The following is a 17010-nucleotide window of genomic DNA, read 5'->3' as shown; positions in this document are numbered from 1 at the left end:
AATATGAGCAAATCTCTTTTTTATGTTCTGACATTTCCCAAGTATCTATACCTTCTTTTCATGGAAACCACCAAGGTCTCAGATGATACAGGCTCTGAGAACCGTTTCCAATAAAGAGTAGAGTTAGATTATAATGAGGTAAAAAAAAAAAAATGGAAAAAGTACTGTAGAAAGAAAAAAAACATATGTATGGTCCCACAGAGAGTCATTCCAGGGAGAGCCACAGTGGACATCTCTAGAGGCAGAAAATAACCATTCACCTGTCAGCCTCTGGAGAGCAAACATGAGTCTCAAGGGAAGAGCTTGTTTTAATGAAAGCTTAGTATAAAAGAAAAAAACCTTTACTAGTTTTTCAGGACACTCATCTGTATACACTGAGAAATGTAACTATTTCTAACCAGGGGCACTCACAATTTAAAGCCAGTGTGATAAATTGAATTTTTCTTTCATGGAGTCATCTTAAGTATCATTGTTTTAGGGTACTATTGAAAGCATGTTAACTCTTACTGCATATACATAAAATGTGTATGTGACCATGCATAAGGAAGTATTATACACTCTCCAGGGGTTATGTGGGTGTCAGGACCCCCCAGATTCCAGGCACCCAACAGTTGACACATTCACAGGCTACAGAAAGCCGTGCCCCAACTTCTCAGCTCAGCACATATAGTCCCTCTCCCTTTTATAACACTTCAGAAATCACAAGATGTATTGTCTTGATATGATAATGGGTAAATTCAGAACTCTGCATCAACTTGAATATGCCATTTTAATCTATTTTAAATCTCCAAGCTCTTTAATATTATTAAGGTGAATTTCAGTATTAACATAGAGCATCATAGCATCTGATAAAAGAAGCTCAGTACTGCCAGACAGATTCAGATTCACCACGGTCAATTTAAAAAAAAAAGTCAATTACTCAATGAAACCCCTAAACATATAAATCTATCACATATATATGAAGTTAACCTGAAAATATAAATTTTAAAACCTTCCAGTTGAAAGAACAAGATTAAAATCATGAGCATCACTTTACCTGTTCCAAAACATTTCCTTGATGTTATTGACTAGCCCAAACACAGCCACACTGAATATCAATGTTAATAAAAAAGTGCCATCTGCATCAGCCAAGAAAGACCAACACGTGATGAGAAAAGGGTGTCAACCATCTGTATACTTCCTAATTCATTCACTCTCCATTAACTGTCCATCAGGTTTTTAAGCCACTGTCATCCCTATGCCCAATCTCTCTCTGTTGGTAGCTTTGCAGTGACACAAGGGAGAACCAAGAGGGAAGCTGGGAGGCAGAGAATACCTGATCCAGAGGCAGCACACCAGGGAAAACAGGGACTCGGCCTCTATGAAAGCAAATACCTGATTCCTCCTACTGTGAGAACACAGCCTACGGTGTGAGGGGTCAGGAAGACCTCAGTGTAAAAACCGAGGGGGTGGTGGAAATGTTCCTTGTATTTGCTCTAATATCATTTTGTTTCACAAATATTGATGAAGTACAGGGTTTGCTCTGAACACTGTGAAATGCAAAGATGTGTGAGATATGACCCCTGCCCTGGAGAACTGTGTACTCTATTTCTGAAGCCAGGCCAGAAACATACACAAAGTAACAAAAGAAATTAGAATATGGTTGAGGGCCAAGAGAGATGTTAGGACAAATGCCACAGAAGTTCAAAGGAGGCCAAGAAAATGTTTGTTTTAAAAGAAGGTGCTTGACCTAAACCTAGAGAAATTGGTAAAGCCTAGCAAGTACAAAGGCAGAGAAAGGGCAGCCCCCACAGAGAGCATAGCTGAAGGATAAGGAGCCAAGATGGGGTTGAGAAAGCTCTGAAGAAAGACAGGGAATAAATAGTTCAGTGTGACCAGAATAGTAAGTCTCCACTTGGTTTTTGTTTCGAAATTTGGAAAGCTTTGAATGCCACATGAGTTAGGACTTTTATAAAAAGTCCTTGGAATGAATTTGAGAAGAATAATATGATGGTTTATATGTTAAAATGGGCTTTTAGAGATCAGTTCACCCACTGTTTCACAAAAGGGGAAGATTATTAGCAATTTGGGGTGACAGTTCTCTGAAGTGTAGAATCATTCCTTGTCATTGCAGGGTCTCTTCTCCTGGTCCCATTCATTAAATTTCAGGAGTGTCAGTTACTATGACAACAGAAACAAAAACCAAAACACCCTTGTGCTTAGTTGCTCAGTTGTGTCCGACTCTTTGTGACCCCATGGACTGTAGCCCACCAGGCTTGCTCCTCTGTCCATGGGATTCTCCAGACAAGAATACTGGAGTGAGTTGCCATGTCCTCCTCCAGCAGATCTTTCCGACTCAGGGATTGAACCCTGGTCTCCTGCATTGCAGGTGGATTCTTTACCTGCTGAGCCAGAGAAGCATCTCCATTAAGCGTCTCCAGACACTCCTAGGTGGTAATTTCACTCTGGTTAATCATCATATTTCACAATCAAGTAAACTGAAGTATCAAGAACTCAAGTCACCCAGGGAGTTCAGAACTGCAGTTCAGATTTCTCAACTCCCAGTCCAGTGTAAACTCATATTTTTAAAGGAGACAGTGACAGCCAAGAAGAGATGGGATTGTGGCACAGGAGGATGTGAGAAAGGCCATGAGAGGCCACTGCCACAGACCATATAGGTGATGAGGCCCTAAATTGGGGTGACAAACAACACAACCTCAGGGGAGTCAAAGGGTGTGTAGAAGGGAGACTTGAGACTTGGGTCAGCAGATCGAAGTCCCATCTCTGGCCTCTCTGCAGAAGTGCTCTGGGTCATTGCACCTTCCTTCCCTTTCCGTGGTCTCAGTTTCCCCATCTGTAAACAGAGACAAGGAACTGGGATGGCCACTAAAGTCCCCTTCAGCTCTATGATTCTCAGCATCTGTGAGGCTAGACAAACAGTCCCATGAATGGCTCCAGATAAGATAAGCAATAAAGCCAGGTGGGGAGGCTGACAGGTGTGCCTTTATATAAGTCGATGATGAGGATGGAAACAGCAGGAGAGCCAATTAGAAATGACAACTAAGCAGTCAGAAAGATGAGACTTAGGAATATCAATGAAGTATTTCCATAATCCATGATTTTTCTGTGTCACCTTTCATGGGCAATAGGGGATTCACTCTAGGTGTTTCTTAGACCTCAGCTTTGGGAATCAATATTTTCTGTTCACCTTCATGAGCCATTTCTTGAGTGTTGTTCAGGGGTTGATTTTTTTTATCCATTGTACTTAAGGACAGAATTAAAATCAGTTTACAAAGTCAAGATCCTAGATGGTAAAAATTCCCCTCAAAACCCCAACAATAGGTTATTAGTAGAGGCACTGCTCAACGTCTTTTTAGCCTTTACCTCACCTGAAAATTGTTGAGGCAGTTTCCTGAAAGCAGTTAATATGAGGAATATAGGATTCTATGCATAAAAAGATCATTCTTTGACTTTTTCTTAATTAATTTTTACTGGAGTATAGCTCATGATTTGACTCTTTCACATGCATTTTAATACAGTGGCACATCCATCTGCAATATATTTAAGTGCCAACAAAACAGGCTTTATCACTTCCATAGTGTCCAGATGGAATTGGGCATGGATAAGTGGAAAAGAGCAGATCAAGATCCCATGTCTCTATCAATAAGGAAATCACTGGAGGTCAGCTTTGCTTGTTTATACTGCAGTTTGCAATGTAAATTACCATTAATAAGGAAGGATAACAGACCACACAATGTTTGTTTCTTTCACCATCTTATCTTGGTCAAGTAAGAGAAGTCATTAGTCATAGAACATTTCTGGAAGGGTACATATAAAAATGCTTAACAGTAATTGCCTCAAGTAAAGGACAGGAGTCTGACAGGAAAGAGAAATTGACTTTTCACTCTCAAAGCAGAAGTCACTGTGAATCATACTTTGCAGTGAGCTGCTTTTATGACAAAAGTCATTGTATCAACTCTAATGACAGAGGTCATCATGCTGGAAACTGGCCTTTGGGGAGGGTAACTTTTGCACAGCTTCTTAAAATTGGGAATTTTCCTCTTGATTCCATGTAACCTATACTTGATTACAAGTTTCTTTGGAAGTTTGTAAAATCCAGATAACCTATGAAAGTACACTTTTGAATTAAAAGTGGTATCTAATGAGTGTAGAAAATATAGGCACAGAAGGAAAAGAAATCAAAAGGCTGGTATAGCCCTCCATCTGGAGAAAATTCCTGGTACACAATGAAGTAAAACAGCTGAATTGTATTGTCTATGTTTTTGTATCTTCCTTTACCATTATAGTGCATTGTAGATAGTTTCCATGCCATTAAAATTCTTCTGTACTTTATTCTATGGATTGCCATAATTTAATTCAAACCTTTCTCTTGTACATTATGTTTGTTGCCCACTTTTTGCCATTAGAAATATGTTGAAAAACCTCATAGATCACTCTTATTTCTGTATAGTTCTGCAAACGTTGTTAATGATCTACTTTTAGAATACAAAAAGAATCTAGAGATGAACATAATTTCATTACTTGGGCTTTTCCTCTGAACTTGCAATTTTTATCACCAGGTCTCCAGCATTTTTGAGACAGCATTAGCTGATGATGAACCCAAATTCAGTCTAAAACCTGCAGTTTTCAATCACAGATTTTTTTTTAAAAAAAACACCAGTTTACATTTCCAAATTGTAACACAGAAGAGAAGCTTGTTTTCTAGTTGCTGGAAACTATTTTCTGAGCATATCTATTCTGTTTTGTCTGGAAAGCTAAATGTTTGAAGTTTGTATATTTGCAATTATGATTAAAGCTATCTCAACATCAAAAGGAAAAGAAATCTAAAAAGCAGTCATGTGGGGCTCTCTTCTCCCTCCCTCCCCTGGCCCTGTGTCTCTCCTCGCCCCTCTTTCTCCTTCTCTCCCACCTTCTCCCCCTCCCTCCCCACCCTCTCCCTCCCTCCTCCTCCTTTCTCCCCACTTTCTCCCCTCTGCCCTCTCTTTCTATATCTCTCTCTGTGTGCTTGCACACACAGGCACCCCTACCTGAGAAACTCAGTGACCCAAAAAGTGTCCAAAAGTGTCAAATTCTGGGAATTTCAGGGAGTCATATAATCTTGGTTTTAAATGGAAAAGTCATTCCTTTCGGTATTTTAAGTAGTTAGGAAAGCAAATGTCAGCATCGTGTTTTCAGTGAGATCCAAATTAGTCACCCAGTTGATGGCAGGCTTCCCTCCATGGACCACTTGTTACCACTTTTGGATCACCTTTGCGACAGTAATAGTAAAGGACAGGAGAGCCTATGCTGCAGTCCACGGGGCCACAAAGAGTTGGACACAACTTAGCAACTGAACAACAACTGAACCACAAGGATCCCAGCACGTACCAAGTTCTATGAAATCTTAGAATATTAGAGTCTTTTTTAGCTCTGCCTAAAATTGTTTCCATCCCTGTAAATTCCTGGCCCCTAGTTGGAGAAGCACATTTCTATTTAATGCTATCATCCTCCAGTTCTCTCATCTGGAGTCCATCCAGTACCACTCTACAGTCACCTCCTTTATCCTCGGCCGATGTTGCCATGGCTCAGGACTCCACAAGCCTCACCGCTCCCCAGTATTGTTTCCTCTGTCTCGCTTATAGTCACGGTGATGCATATCCCTGAGCCAGTCATCTGCCTTCAGAGTAGCTGACCTTCCTCTGGTTCTGCAGTCTTTCAATCTGGCTTGGTTTTGCAGTAAGCAGGTAACCTTAGAAGCAGGAACCATTTTTCCCTAAAGCATTTCTACAACACATGAATTCCTTACAACCCCCCCGTGAAGAGAAGTGAGCCTCTTCCTGCTTCAAAGCCTTGTTTTTCTCCAGGCAAAGTTCAGTGCACAGCCAAGCCTTCTTGAGTTCCATTCTCAGGTCCACCTGCTTTCCCAATTTCTTTCTGTAATTCATCTCTTAGATAGCCTTCAACTGTTTTTGAGATTCCTGTCTTTATAGCATTGCAAATATTTTCAGCACACATTACAGCAGACTGACACAACCCCCTGGAAGGAAAAGAGAGATTTCAGTCCCAGGAAGCTTTTACATATTTACTAATTCATGGAAAGAGAAAAATATGAGACTAAATATGGCATATCAGCCATCAGCAAGCCTTTCTTTCATTACTTTGCATTGTAACCGTTTAACCAGAAAGTGCTATTACAGAAATTCCAGCATCTAAATCTTGGTAGCTGGCTACACCCTCTGAAGAGAGCTGGGTGCTGATGGCATCAAAGTGAGAAGTCAGCCAGAGTGGCACAAAATCTATTCCCCTTGTCCCTCAAGTGAGACAAGGGCAAGAAGAAGGATCAGGAGAGGAAAAAGATGAATCTGCATCTCTCCTATTCCAGAGGAGCAGTTCAAAGACTGCCACATACAGAGAGTGAACTGGTAGCACATCTCATCTGAAGGATGTTATTCTTGTCTGTGTGAAATATGAAAGTAGAACCTAAAGGAAAACCAACAATTACCATTTCTGTAATTAGGAAGCCCTACATAATCTGCCTTGAAGATTGTCACCTGCAACATCACACAGGGCCTAGTCTTAAGTGACCACTTTTAGACGAACCTGACCTTTCTGGGGTTTATGCCTTAGGAGCTCATCACCTCTCCTGAATTCTGTGTGTGTGAATTCTGGTCTTGGAGAATTTTCTTTCTTCTGTTTGTCTGGATATTTGAGCTCTTTATGAATATCTTCCAATGTCATCTTCAAAATTCTTAAATATTTTAAAGCCTAGTTTGACTTCTTTGTCACATATCATACAGAGAGTCATCTACACCCATCGCCATATATCTGGTGAAAGTACTCCAGTTTGGAAAATCTGTGGTGCCTCCATTCAAATAGCTTACCCTGCAAGGGTCCTTGCAGGAGCAAAATATATATGGAATCATGGTAGAAACTCATTGTTATGCTCTAGAACCTAGGGAATTTATGAAAATTTAAAATCAAGCTAAATTAAAGTTAATCATCACAAATATCAGTTTTAAGCTAAGCAAATTCTCTGTCCCATGAAGTTTTGTCAAAATGTCCAACCCAGAATACTGGTTGCAGGCCAGTAGTATGGGGAATCTAAAAACAATTCTTAACAGTCAAGCATTAGTTAGTATTATGGTTCTATCTCTTCCAGTTAAAAATTTTGGAAAAACTTATTTTCTCTGATCCTCAAATTCCCCATTTGTAAACTGGGGTGAATAATGCTTATCTTGCCAAATTTTGTGAGGATGAGACTGTATAAAGAGTATGCTGCTGCTGCTGCTGCTGCTAAGTCACTTCAGTCGTGTCCGACTCTGTGCGACCCCATGGATGGCAGCCCTCCAGGCTCCCCTGTCCCTGGGATTCTCCAGGCAAGAACACTGGAGTGGGTTGCCATTTCCTTCTCCAAGGCATGAAAGTGAAAAGTGAAAGTGAAGTCGCTCAGTCGTGTCTGACTCTGAGCGACCCCATAGACTGCAGCCTACCAGGCTCTTCCATCCATGGAATTTTCCAGGCGAGTACTGGAGTGGGGTGCCATTGCCTTCTCCTAAATACTGTATAAAGAGTAACCAGTATAATAAATGTGAGAAAAGACGCTAAACAAAGAATGGCCTTTCAAGTATAATAAATACTGTTTAAGACAGCCAGCCCAGGCCACATTTGGTTATTAAGTTCAGTGCTGCCTCTTAGAGATGAAGATCATAGACCTACTTTACTGATAATATTCCCTTTAACATATTTCTGATGAGAAATATTTCTTAGCCTATTGGGTGTATTAATGAGATGAACATTCATGGCATTTGGCATAGTCACTTTCTTAAAAACCACAACACCAACGATTCTACTGAGACATTTTTTTCAAACATGTTAATTTTCCATCATTTTTGGGATTATAACTTCATTCCTCCTTTCATTTAGGTGATGTTAGGGACTTTTTGCCACTCATATTGAAAAATCAGTATTCAAAGATCATCCAAAATGGATGAGGTTTTTAACACTTACAATTTTATTTTGAAATTAGGCCTCAGAAGTCTCTAGAAACAGAGGAGCCTCTTTACTGGCCAGGCCAGGACACAGCCTAGTAGCTGCTATTCGAAGCCAACACCAACATGACTCATTGCCACTGGGTATGTATCACGCTTGTAAACCCCTGGATAATCAACACCTGTTTTTCTTATTGTGACTCCTTTAATATTCAGGACTCTGTTTCCTTTCTAGTATTGTCTACTCCCCTACCACTGGTTCCCATCTTCCTCTTGCACCTCTTGCCTTTCCCTCCTCCTCACTATGTCCTTCTCTCTTCCCTTCTGTTTCTCTCCCCTCTTCCAGACCCTCATTCCCCTCCTTTTTTATTCTATTCAGTGGTTTGTTAGCTGGGTCCCCGGATAGCATAGCGTAGATAAGGTGACGGATGTGGTTGCTTTTACATGCAGTTTCTCATTTAGACCTCTATTCCCGTGTGTGTATGAGGATAAGCTAGAAGAGGCTCCATTCCTAACTTCAGCTACCTCTTTCCAAAACACTTATATCAAGATGTGAAAGAGTCTACATGGATTTGGATGTTTTCATTATCCCTATTGGGAAACTCAACCAATGGCAGAAGTCATAAGTGCAAGTGCTCAGAAAAAGATTTCTTTGAATTTGCCATAATGACGCTGGCAGAATTATGAGAGAAGTTAGAAGGAGTAGAGTAGAACTCCACTCGTGAAAGACCTATTTTATTCTCTTCCATCTGTTCACAAGGGGGGGTGAGTTAACACCGAGATAAATTCCTGCAATATTAAAGATAATTAACTTAGATCTGGTTCGCTTTGGGTTTGATCATTTAAAAATAGCCAGGCTATTATGTCACAGAAAAAAAAAGCCCAAGAGCTTACATTTTTTTGATGAGTATGCTCCCTGCCCTTCAGACTCTCCTCCATTAATCCTGGTATCAAGCTGCCATTTTCCAATCATTAGTGAAATCATCTCTGGGCTGGAGACTCAACCACAACTTGCACTTTTGTCTGTTTCAGCATATAACGACAAGATTGTGGCATTTCTTCGCCAGCCAAATATTTTTGAAATGCTGCAAGAGCGCCAGCCAAGCTTGGCAAGAAACCACACACTCAGGTAGGGGCTTGTCTACCACTCTCTAATTCCAGGTCTCTCCCACTGGTTTTCCAGGTGGAACAACCTCTGGGACAGACGGCAGACACTTATGATGTGTTTTATTCATGCATTTAAATTATAACCTAAATACTTAAAATGAAGGATCCAGGGGTTCTGTTGCAATCAGAGATAGCTATCATGTCAGCTTACCAATTATTCACATGATGCTAAAATGCTTTCCATTGATTTGGAGGGAAGCACAGAAAAGGAGCAAAATAACTTTCATCAAAGATTATTTATGTAAAGCACCACATGAATTATTTTATTTAAAGAATATAATTGTTTAAATGTGTACTGGATATTAGATGACTATATTCATAAATGAACAAACAAAAAAGTTTCTTAAGTGTTTTAACTACTTAAACCTTATTGTTCATTAGGGTCATTTTTGAATGAGTGTCTCTGAAACTCTGAGTCACTTCATTTGGAAGGGAAAACCACCCAAAGTGATAAAAAATTATCCTCTGAAGTTAAATCCTACATTCTCACCAAGGTATTAGAGTATGTCTCTCCTTCAGTTTACTACCCAACATTTCAAAAGCTAGAGATGCACGGTAGTTAACTGTGTTCACTGGAAGTTTGAATACTTGCTTTAGCACACAGGGGCCAGCGATGGAGGCATGTCCCTTAATCCTCTACCCTCAGTCTCTTCTTCACTGAAACCAGGTCACAATGTGGGCTCCACTGAGATGCTTCTCTGGACCAGGTAACATGGGCAGGGAGGCAGCTGGTGACCCCCTCTGACTCCAGCTCCCATCTGGTGGTCTTTTGAGTCTGGTGGACAACTGTAATCCTCTACTTTGACCTCCTCAATGAGTCACCAACACCTCAAAATAATCTCTTTGCTATTCAAATCTTTATTAATCCTGCAAGGATGGATCACTCACTGTTCTTTCCCATCCATCACCACCCACTGACACCTGCTTTCCCTGTGGTTTTACTCTACATAAGTTAGAGCCTCCATCCTCCCAAATGCCCATCTCAACTCCTCCCTCTTTCTTCAGCTTCACATCTAAACACTTAACCTCCTCACTTTCTTCCAACCCTTCTCTTCTCTCCTCCCTGCATGGCCTATGCTTGGATCGTCATCATTTCTCTGCTGGACCTTGCAGGGATCTCTTAGCAGATATCTGCTTTCACTCTACTATAAACAGCATTACCTCCTTAGATCCCATGCCACCCCATGCCCTTCAAAAAAGCTTCCCATGGAGTATCCTTAGGGCTAGCTGCCACAAGGGCACTCTTCTGCAGAACCTCAGAGCAGCTCAGTGTTAGCCACCAGAGTTCTTGGCCTTCCCCAGTCAACAGAAATTGACTAGAGGCCAGACAAGAAATTCAGGCAAGGTCGTATTGGTACCTGCTGCAGCAGAGGGGAGCAAAAAGGAACAACAGGTCGCCTTGCTTGCTCACTCCCCTGGGTGTGGGAGGCTTGGTTTCTTATGTAGGGGGAGGGGAGGGTGTATCCAGGGGTCGGTCCAGAGGGGTGGCTTGGGTGTTTTGCACCTCCCTTTATTTGGTGTTTTGGGCAGAGGGCATGCTCAGTTACCCAGCTTTTGTTTCTGACCCTCTACTTTTGCTTCAGGCTCTTCAAAAGTGGCAGTTGGGTTTTTTGGTCTCTGTATCTGTTGTCCAGAATTTGTCCCAACTGCCCACACACACAGTTATTTCTAGTCCCATACAGTTACATTCTATTCTGTTGTTCAAGGAGAGGTATGTCCAGGGGCAAGCACTTTAGCACGACCACAAAGGGATCCAAGTCCCAGGCCTGTCTCACTGGAAGCCTCTCTGGAATTTAGTCCTCAAGGAAATATGCCACATAATAGCAGGTGGAGTGGCAGTGGTGGATATGTGACTCTATCCTTACTGTCATTAAGGGGGCCAACTGGGATCTTGTTTCAGGCTGGGCTGCTGCCCCTCACCCTCCCTGGGCCCTGATCGGCCCTGCCTTTTCCCTAATCCTGCCGTGGCTGCCCTAGCCAGGCCACTGAGCAGTTCAGGCCAGATTTGTGATTTGGGGACTCATGCCCACTTTATGAGGGTTTCAGAGACAAGTGAAAGAGGCTGTCCATGTAGATCTTCTGCAGTTTTTTCTTCCTCTCCGATACGACAAGACCTTAGTTTCATGGGGGAGGGGGTGGAAATCTGGGTATAGTTTGAGAACTTGTGAAAAATGCATCAACTAATAAAATTGGCTTATTTACATGGGGCCCTTGGGGGGAATTCTTTGTGGGGAGCACTTCAGTTCCTTGTGAAACTCTGAGCTCCTTTTCTAAAAAGGGACTGGTTTTGACAGAACCTTTCTTATACCAGAGGTCATGCTAAGGCAAGTTGTAAGCCCTCTCGTAAGAGTGGAATTCTTTGCAGTTCCACTAGATGCACTGTGGGTGAGTAGATGAACTGTGCTGAGACACTCCTACATCTTTTCTCTCCAGTATTTCAAAATGCATTAACAAATGCTTCCATTTTCATCACCCAATACAAACAATACAAACAAAATACAAACAAACACAATACAAACAAAATAATGCCAAAAAACAAAAACTTCTCACCCTTCTCATGGCTCCTGTTGTGTATATAGTAAAGTCAAAATTTCTAAGCACAATTTCCATAGTCCCCTAAGTCAGGCTCTAATCTAACTCTCCATCCTGGGCTAGTTTTTTCTTCCTTCTGGTGTCTTTCACCTCCCTCAAAGGGCCTGTATTTTATCCTACCCCCACCCTTCCTAGAATGGTTTTTCTCTTAAGGGCACTTCGGCCCATTTTAAAGGCTCAAATCAAATGCAAAGATTCAGTGATCTAGGCAGACTTTAGCATTTATTTTGCCTTGCTTTACTAGCATTTGTTTTTGTACTTCTGAGATATTTTTCCTTTATCCGTTGTATTCTGCCACTACTGATGTCTGCCTACAACACCATAAGCTCCTTAAGGCAGGATCTATATCTTCGTCTTTGTACCACTCTCCTGTCAGAGCCTGACCCTCTACTTTGAAGACAGGAAACCATGATCACTTTCAGATTGAACTAAAGATCTTTATCTTGAATGAGTGTGACTTCCATTTATTTTCAACTCTGCCCAAGTTTTATTACTGTGCCATGGAAGGCAGGGCCATATTTGGTCAATTCTTGGGCTGCTCTCTGACTCACACTGCATAATAATTTAAGAGAATCTCCAAGGGATTTTCAGAAGCATTGTACTACCTGAAAACTTCCTGATACATCACTGCTCTTGAACATTTTTTACCTTACTGACTCTACCACTAAGTAAGGAATTCGCTGCTTGCTTGTGGGAGAAATGTCAGCTCCCCAAAGGCACTAGAGTCTTATTTAAATCATTTTAAAAGCAATAAAAACAATATTCTGTGAAAATAAAGACTGGAGTATATTTCCCAAGGGAAGTGAAGAGTTTCAGCATTTATATAGCAAACACAATGTGATTTTGTCACATTATAACAAAATCTAAGAAACCTTGAAGGTTCTGTTGCAGTGTTTGTACAATTAAACTTTTCCAGATATAGGGGACATGAAATTAGGGAATGTTGGAATTAGAAAAAGTTTGGAAATTAATGTAGAAACTAATATCCTTCTTAAGGTTAAGGATGCTTCTGAGAATCTGAGGAAAGCTCTTATAGACTCTTCCAAATATAGAAATGTGAATCTTTGCATATAATTTCAAACAGTTAATGGACCCTGAAGGACCTGTAGAGTCCAGATTGGAAATCCAAATAGCTCCTCAAAAATTGAAAACTCAAAGTGACATCAGAAACTGAAATCAAAAAGGCAAAAGGAGAGCAAACGCCCGCTCTTCAAGGGGTCAGGCTTCAAGGATCCAAAAAACGGGGCACTACTCACTGTGACTGGGCCTTTGCCCGCCCCCCTAGCTGTGGTGTGAGGGTGAGTCAACTTGATTTTAAAGGTCCACGAGTTAAAAGGAAAACCTCCTCTCCCCATGATGCTGCCCAAAGGCAGAACTTACTGCTTCCCCTGTGGTCCTCATGAGGGGCCCATGATCCCTGCTTGGTCATTGCTATTCTCAGGGAGCCATGGACCCACTGTCCTCCATTCACAAAGCCAGTTGCTGGGTTAGACGATAGAGGACGAGTTCTCAGAAAACTGAGTTCAGCAGACAGAAGTGAATCATAAGGAAACCACACAGGAAGAGGGAAGATGCAATGGTAGCCATCCTCATTCATTCTTTCTTTCTTCAATGAGTGCTTTTATTGGGCAGGTATTCTGAATCAGGATGGTGCTAGGGCTTCATACCCAGTACTGAAGCAAAACAGACATTGATCTCATGGGACTTATAATCTATTGAGAAAGACAAATGATAGACAGTTGTGACATTTTTAAGCCAAATATATAGCTAAAGATTGTATTATGGGCCACGGAGGACATGATCAGAATTCAGAGATAATGAAAGAGGGGTGTCAAGGATTTCATTGTAGATATTGAGTTTTGAGATCTTTGAGGCCACAAATGAAGATGTCAGGATGTCAAAGAAGCAGGTGGCTCTACTGACCAGAGCTCTGATGGGAGCTTTGCACTGGAGAGTTCTTGATGGGATGCAGGCAAGAGAGGCAGATGGCATTCTCACCTTCAGAGATCTCCCCACACCTAGGCCCCAGTGCCTTTGGGCTGGACCCAGGGGCATTTGGAGGCCCCTTAGACTAGTAGATCTGCCTGAGATTTTCACAAACATGACAGAGGGTGTCATGTCCCCTGAAGAGCCACCAAACCTCTCAGAAAACTCTGCTTGGATTTCTGACATGTGGATGTGGTTTGAGTGTGGGGAACAATGGTAGAACTACTGCAGGGGACGCCTCTTCCCCTGCCTGAGGAAGGCACCCTGCTGCCCTCGTGGACTTGACTCTCTTCTGTCTTCTTTTCCCCAGGAATCCTGGGAATAAAGAGTGTCCCCTAAAATGTTCTCTCCCTTTTTCCCCAGGCAGGAAGACCAGGGGCATACCCAGATATGGGTCTGTTGGGGTAGCAGAGTGACTTGTCCCAGGGACATTGCCATTGGGAGAACACATCAATTTGACAGTCCTTCATGGGACTGAAGTCAGTAAACCAGAGGAGCAGGGTCCACAAGAGTCCTCCAGAGAAGAGGGCTGTTAGGTGGTGTCAGGATTTGAGGACAGCACTAGGGCGCATGTAGTCAAGGACACGGAGACACAGAAGGAGGAGCGGCTGCTGGAGGAGGTGTGGTTCTCACACCCCTGCCCGGGCTTTCACCTGGTCCAATTTCCAAATCCCCCATCAGAGAAGCTACTATGAGCACCCCTGGGTTTTGGAAATAACATTTACCACAACGGTGCTCTATCTATACTGACAGGTTGGACCACAGTGCGTTTCTCTGTTTAATCCTATTTTGTGTATCTTTGTTGAAGCCAAAAAGTTTCTCTTGTCTCCTTAAAAAGTACCCACACCAAAAGGTCAATTTCATTATATTTTACCTGAAAGCAAGCAAGTTATGATGAAGATTTGGATTCACATTATTATAATCAGAGAGAGAAAAAAGTTATATCTGCAGTATTTTTATTAATCTTTTTTTAATCACCCATTAGAGGAAACTGACTAAAAGGTATACCAGATCACTCTTTATTAATTTCTTTAGAGTACATGTGACTCTAAAAGCATCTCAAAATTTTAAACAAAAAAAAGTGAAATTGATAAAATATCAATCCTTAAGTCTTCCCAGATTTATGGTGTATCTCTTCAAGAAAGAGAAAAAACATCTAACTTCTTTGAAGCATGATTACAAGGGATGATTGTTGGCCATAGTGTTTGAAATTTTTGAATATTTGAATGTTAGGAAAACACATTACAAAGTTCATTTGATTAAAAGGAAAAATCCTATTTATCTATAGACTTATTGGAATAACTGCCAGATTGGAGTTGAAGGTTATAAAAAAGTCAGAATGCATGTGTTGTAATTAAACAGAGACAAATTGATGCCTATGCTTGGATTGACGTGGGAGGTTCTCCTGTATTCTGGGGCTGGACCCTCTCTGGACTCAGTATGGACTTAATTCATTTTCCATCAGGCATAAGGTTTCTCAAGAGACGTCCCCTGACTCTTTCCTCCCATGGCTTCTAAAACACCATGGGCCCACAGCGGCCCTTCCCAGCTCCACTCCCAACTGCGTGGCTCTCTAAGGACCCACCAGTGTTGTGCTCCTCAGCTTCTGTCCCCATGTGAGTCTGAGAAATACAGTTCCTAGACAAGCATCCTGGGAACCTGTGATACGAACCTAAGCTACCTCAAAACACTCTGGACATTAGAACATCACTGTTCAGCCCTACTGAAGGTGAAAAGGGGGTTGGAAAGGGATTCACTCCTTAGCTTTTATGTCCGTGCGTAATTCTTATTTTCTTTCCCACATTTATCCTAGGGAGAAAATCCATTACATTCGGACTGAGGGTAATCATGGGCTTGAAAAGTTGTCCTGTGATGCAGATCTAGTCATTTTGCTGAGGTAAGGGGCTGAGCCTGAAACAGTTCTGGAAAAGCAACTGGAGAAACTGCTCTGGGTGGTTCTCCACGACAGCCTGGACTAAAACACCCACTGTTTGTTCTAGAGGAGTCTAGTGGCTGTGACTGAAGTGGGGCACCCGCCTTACACCTGCTGTTCATTTCCTTCTTTACGTGTACGGCTGGGGTATCCTAAGCTACATGTGCTCCTTGATGGAGACCTTGCTGTAGGACTAATTAGGGTTTAAAATAATAGGGAGAGTTTGCATGCAAGGATGTGCCCATCTAAGTGAATCTAAGCGCTTTTGTTGTCTCATGAGAATTGTACCTACTCTTACAGCAATTCGTGAACATTCTCTCATGGACAGAGAACTAACTTAATTGTTTTTTCTACTTTGCAGTCTCTTTGAGGAAGAGATTATGTCCTATGTCCCCCTGCAGGCCGCCTTCCACCCTGGGTACAGCTTCTCTCCCCGCTGCTCACCCTGCTCCTCACCTCAGAACTCCCCAGGTAAAGTGAGGTTTTGGCTCTCTGTCTCCTGCCAGTGACGACCTGTGTTTCCACTGGATGAAGCTGCCCCCTCTCCCTTATTTCCTCTCAATTTTCTGATCGTACGCACACTAAGTTGGGTGTTGACACCTTGCCACCTGTTTTAGTAATGCCCCCAAGCTATTACGTGTTTTGCATTTTTAAATGATTTGGAAACATTTATTGTGAAACTAATATTTCATGATCGGAGAAGGCGATGACACCCCACTCCAGTACTCTTGCCTGGAAAATCCCATGGACGGAGGAGCCCGGTAGGCTGCAGTTCTTGGGGCTGCTTAGAGTCAGACACGACTGAGCGACTTCACTTTCATTTTTCACCTTCATGCATTGGAGAAGGAAATGGCAACCTACTCCAGTATTCTTGCCTGGAGAATCCCAGGGAAGGGAAGGGGGAGCCTGGTGGGCTGCTGTCTATGGGGTCGCACAGAGTCGGACACGACTGAAGCGACTTAGCAGCAGCAGCAGCAGCAATATTTCATGGTATGAAAATTATAATGAAATTCATGCTTCATTGTCTATCAATAAGATTTACTGAAACCCAGTGACACCTGTTTATATATTTTTTTCTCATTTAAATTATTTATTTTAATTGGAGGCTAATTACTTTACAGTATTGTGGTGGTTTTTGCCATATATTGACATGAATGTTTATATATTTTTGTGGCAACTTTCATGCTACAAACAGCAGAGCTGAGTAGTAGTAACAGACACCACAGGACCCCCAACATCTAAAATATTTGCTATCTGGCTCTTTACCAACAAAGTCTGTGGGCCCCTGCTCTAAATTGCTGGTTTTTTCTAAAGCATATTCTCAAAGCATTTAAAAGGGAAGAGCTCTTTCTAGAACACTCTGCC

General features: G+C 41.9%; 1 protein-coding gene across 8 annotated transcripts in view; it reads left to right on the top strand.

Moving 5' to 3' along the window:
* The window catches only part of HECW1 (HECT, C2 and WW domain containing E3 ubiquitin protein ligase 1), a 481556-nt gene that overhangs the window by 393338 nt on the left and 71208 nt on the right, over positions 1–17010 (top strand). For all 8 annotated transcript variants that reach the window (XM_070788041.1, XM_070788042.1, XM_070788040.1 and 5 more), the window contains 4 exons: positions 8006–8111; positions 9000–9096; positions 15526–15609; positions 16007–16116. In XM_070788041.1, the coding sequence (XP_070644142.1) occupies positions 8006–8111; positions 9000–9096; positions 15526–15609; positions 16007–16116 (397 nt within the window). The remainder of the gene's footprint in view (positions 1–8005; positions 8112–8999; positions 9097–15525; positions 15610–16006; positions 16117–17010) is intronic.

Source organism: Bos indicus, chromosome 4, assembly GCF_029378745.1.
Source record: "Bos indicus isolate NIAB-ARS_2022 breed Sahiwal x Tharparkar chromosome 4, NIAB-ARS_B.indTharparkar_mat_pri_1.0, whole genome shotgun sequence".
In the NCBI taxonomy this organism is placed as follows: domain Eukaryota; kingdom Metazoa; phylum Chordata; class Mammalia; order Artiodactyla; family Bovidae; genus Bos; species Bos indicus.
Note: the sequence above shows the minus strand (reverse complement) of the source record. Positions and strands in the feature narration are given on the sequence as shown.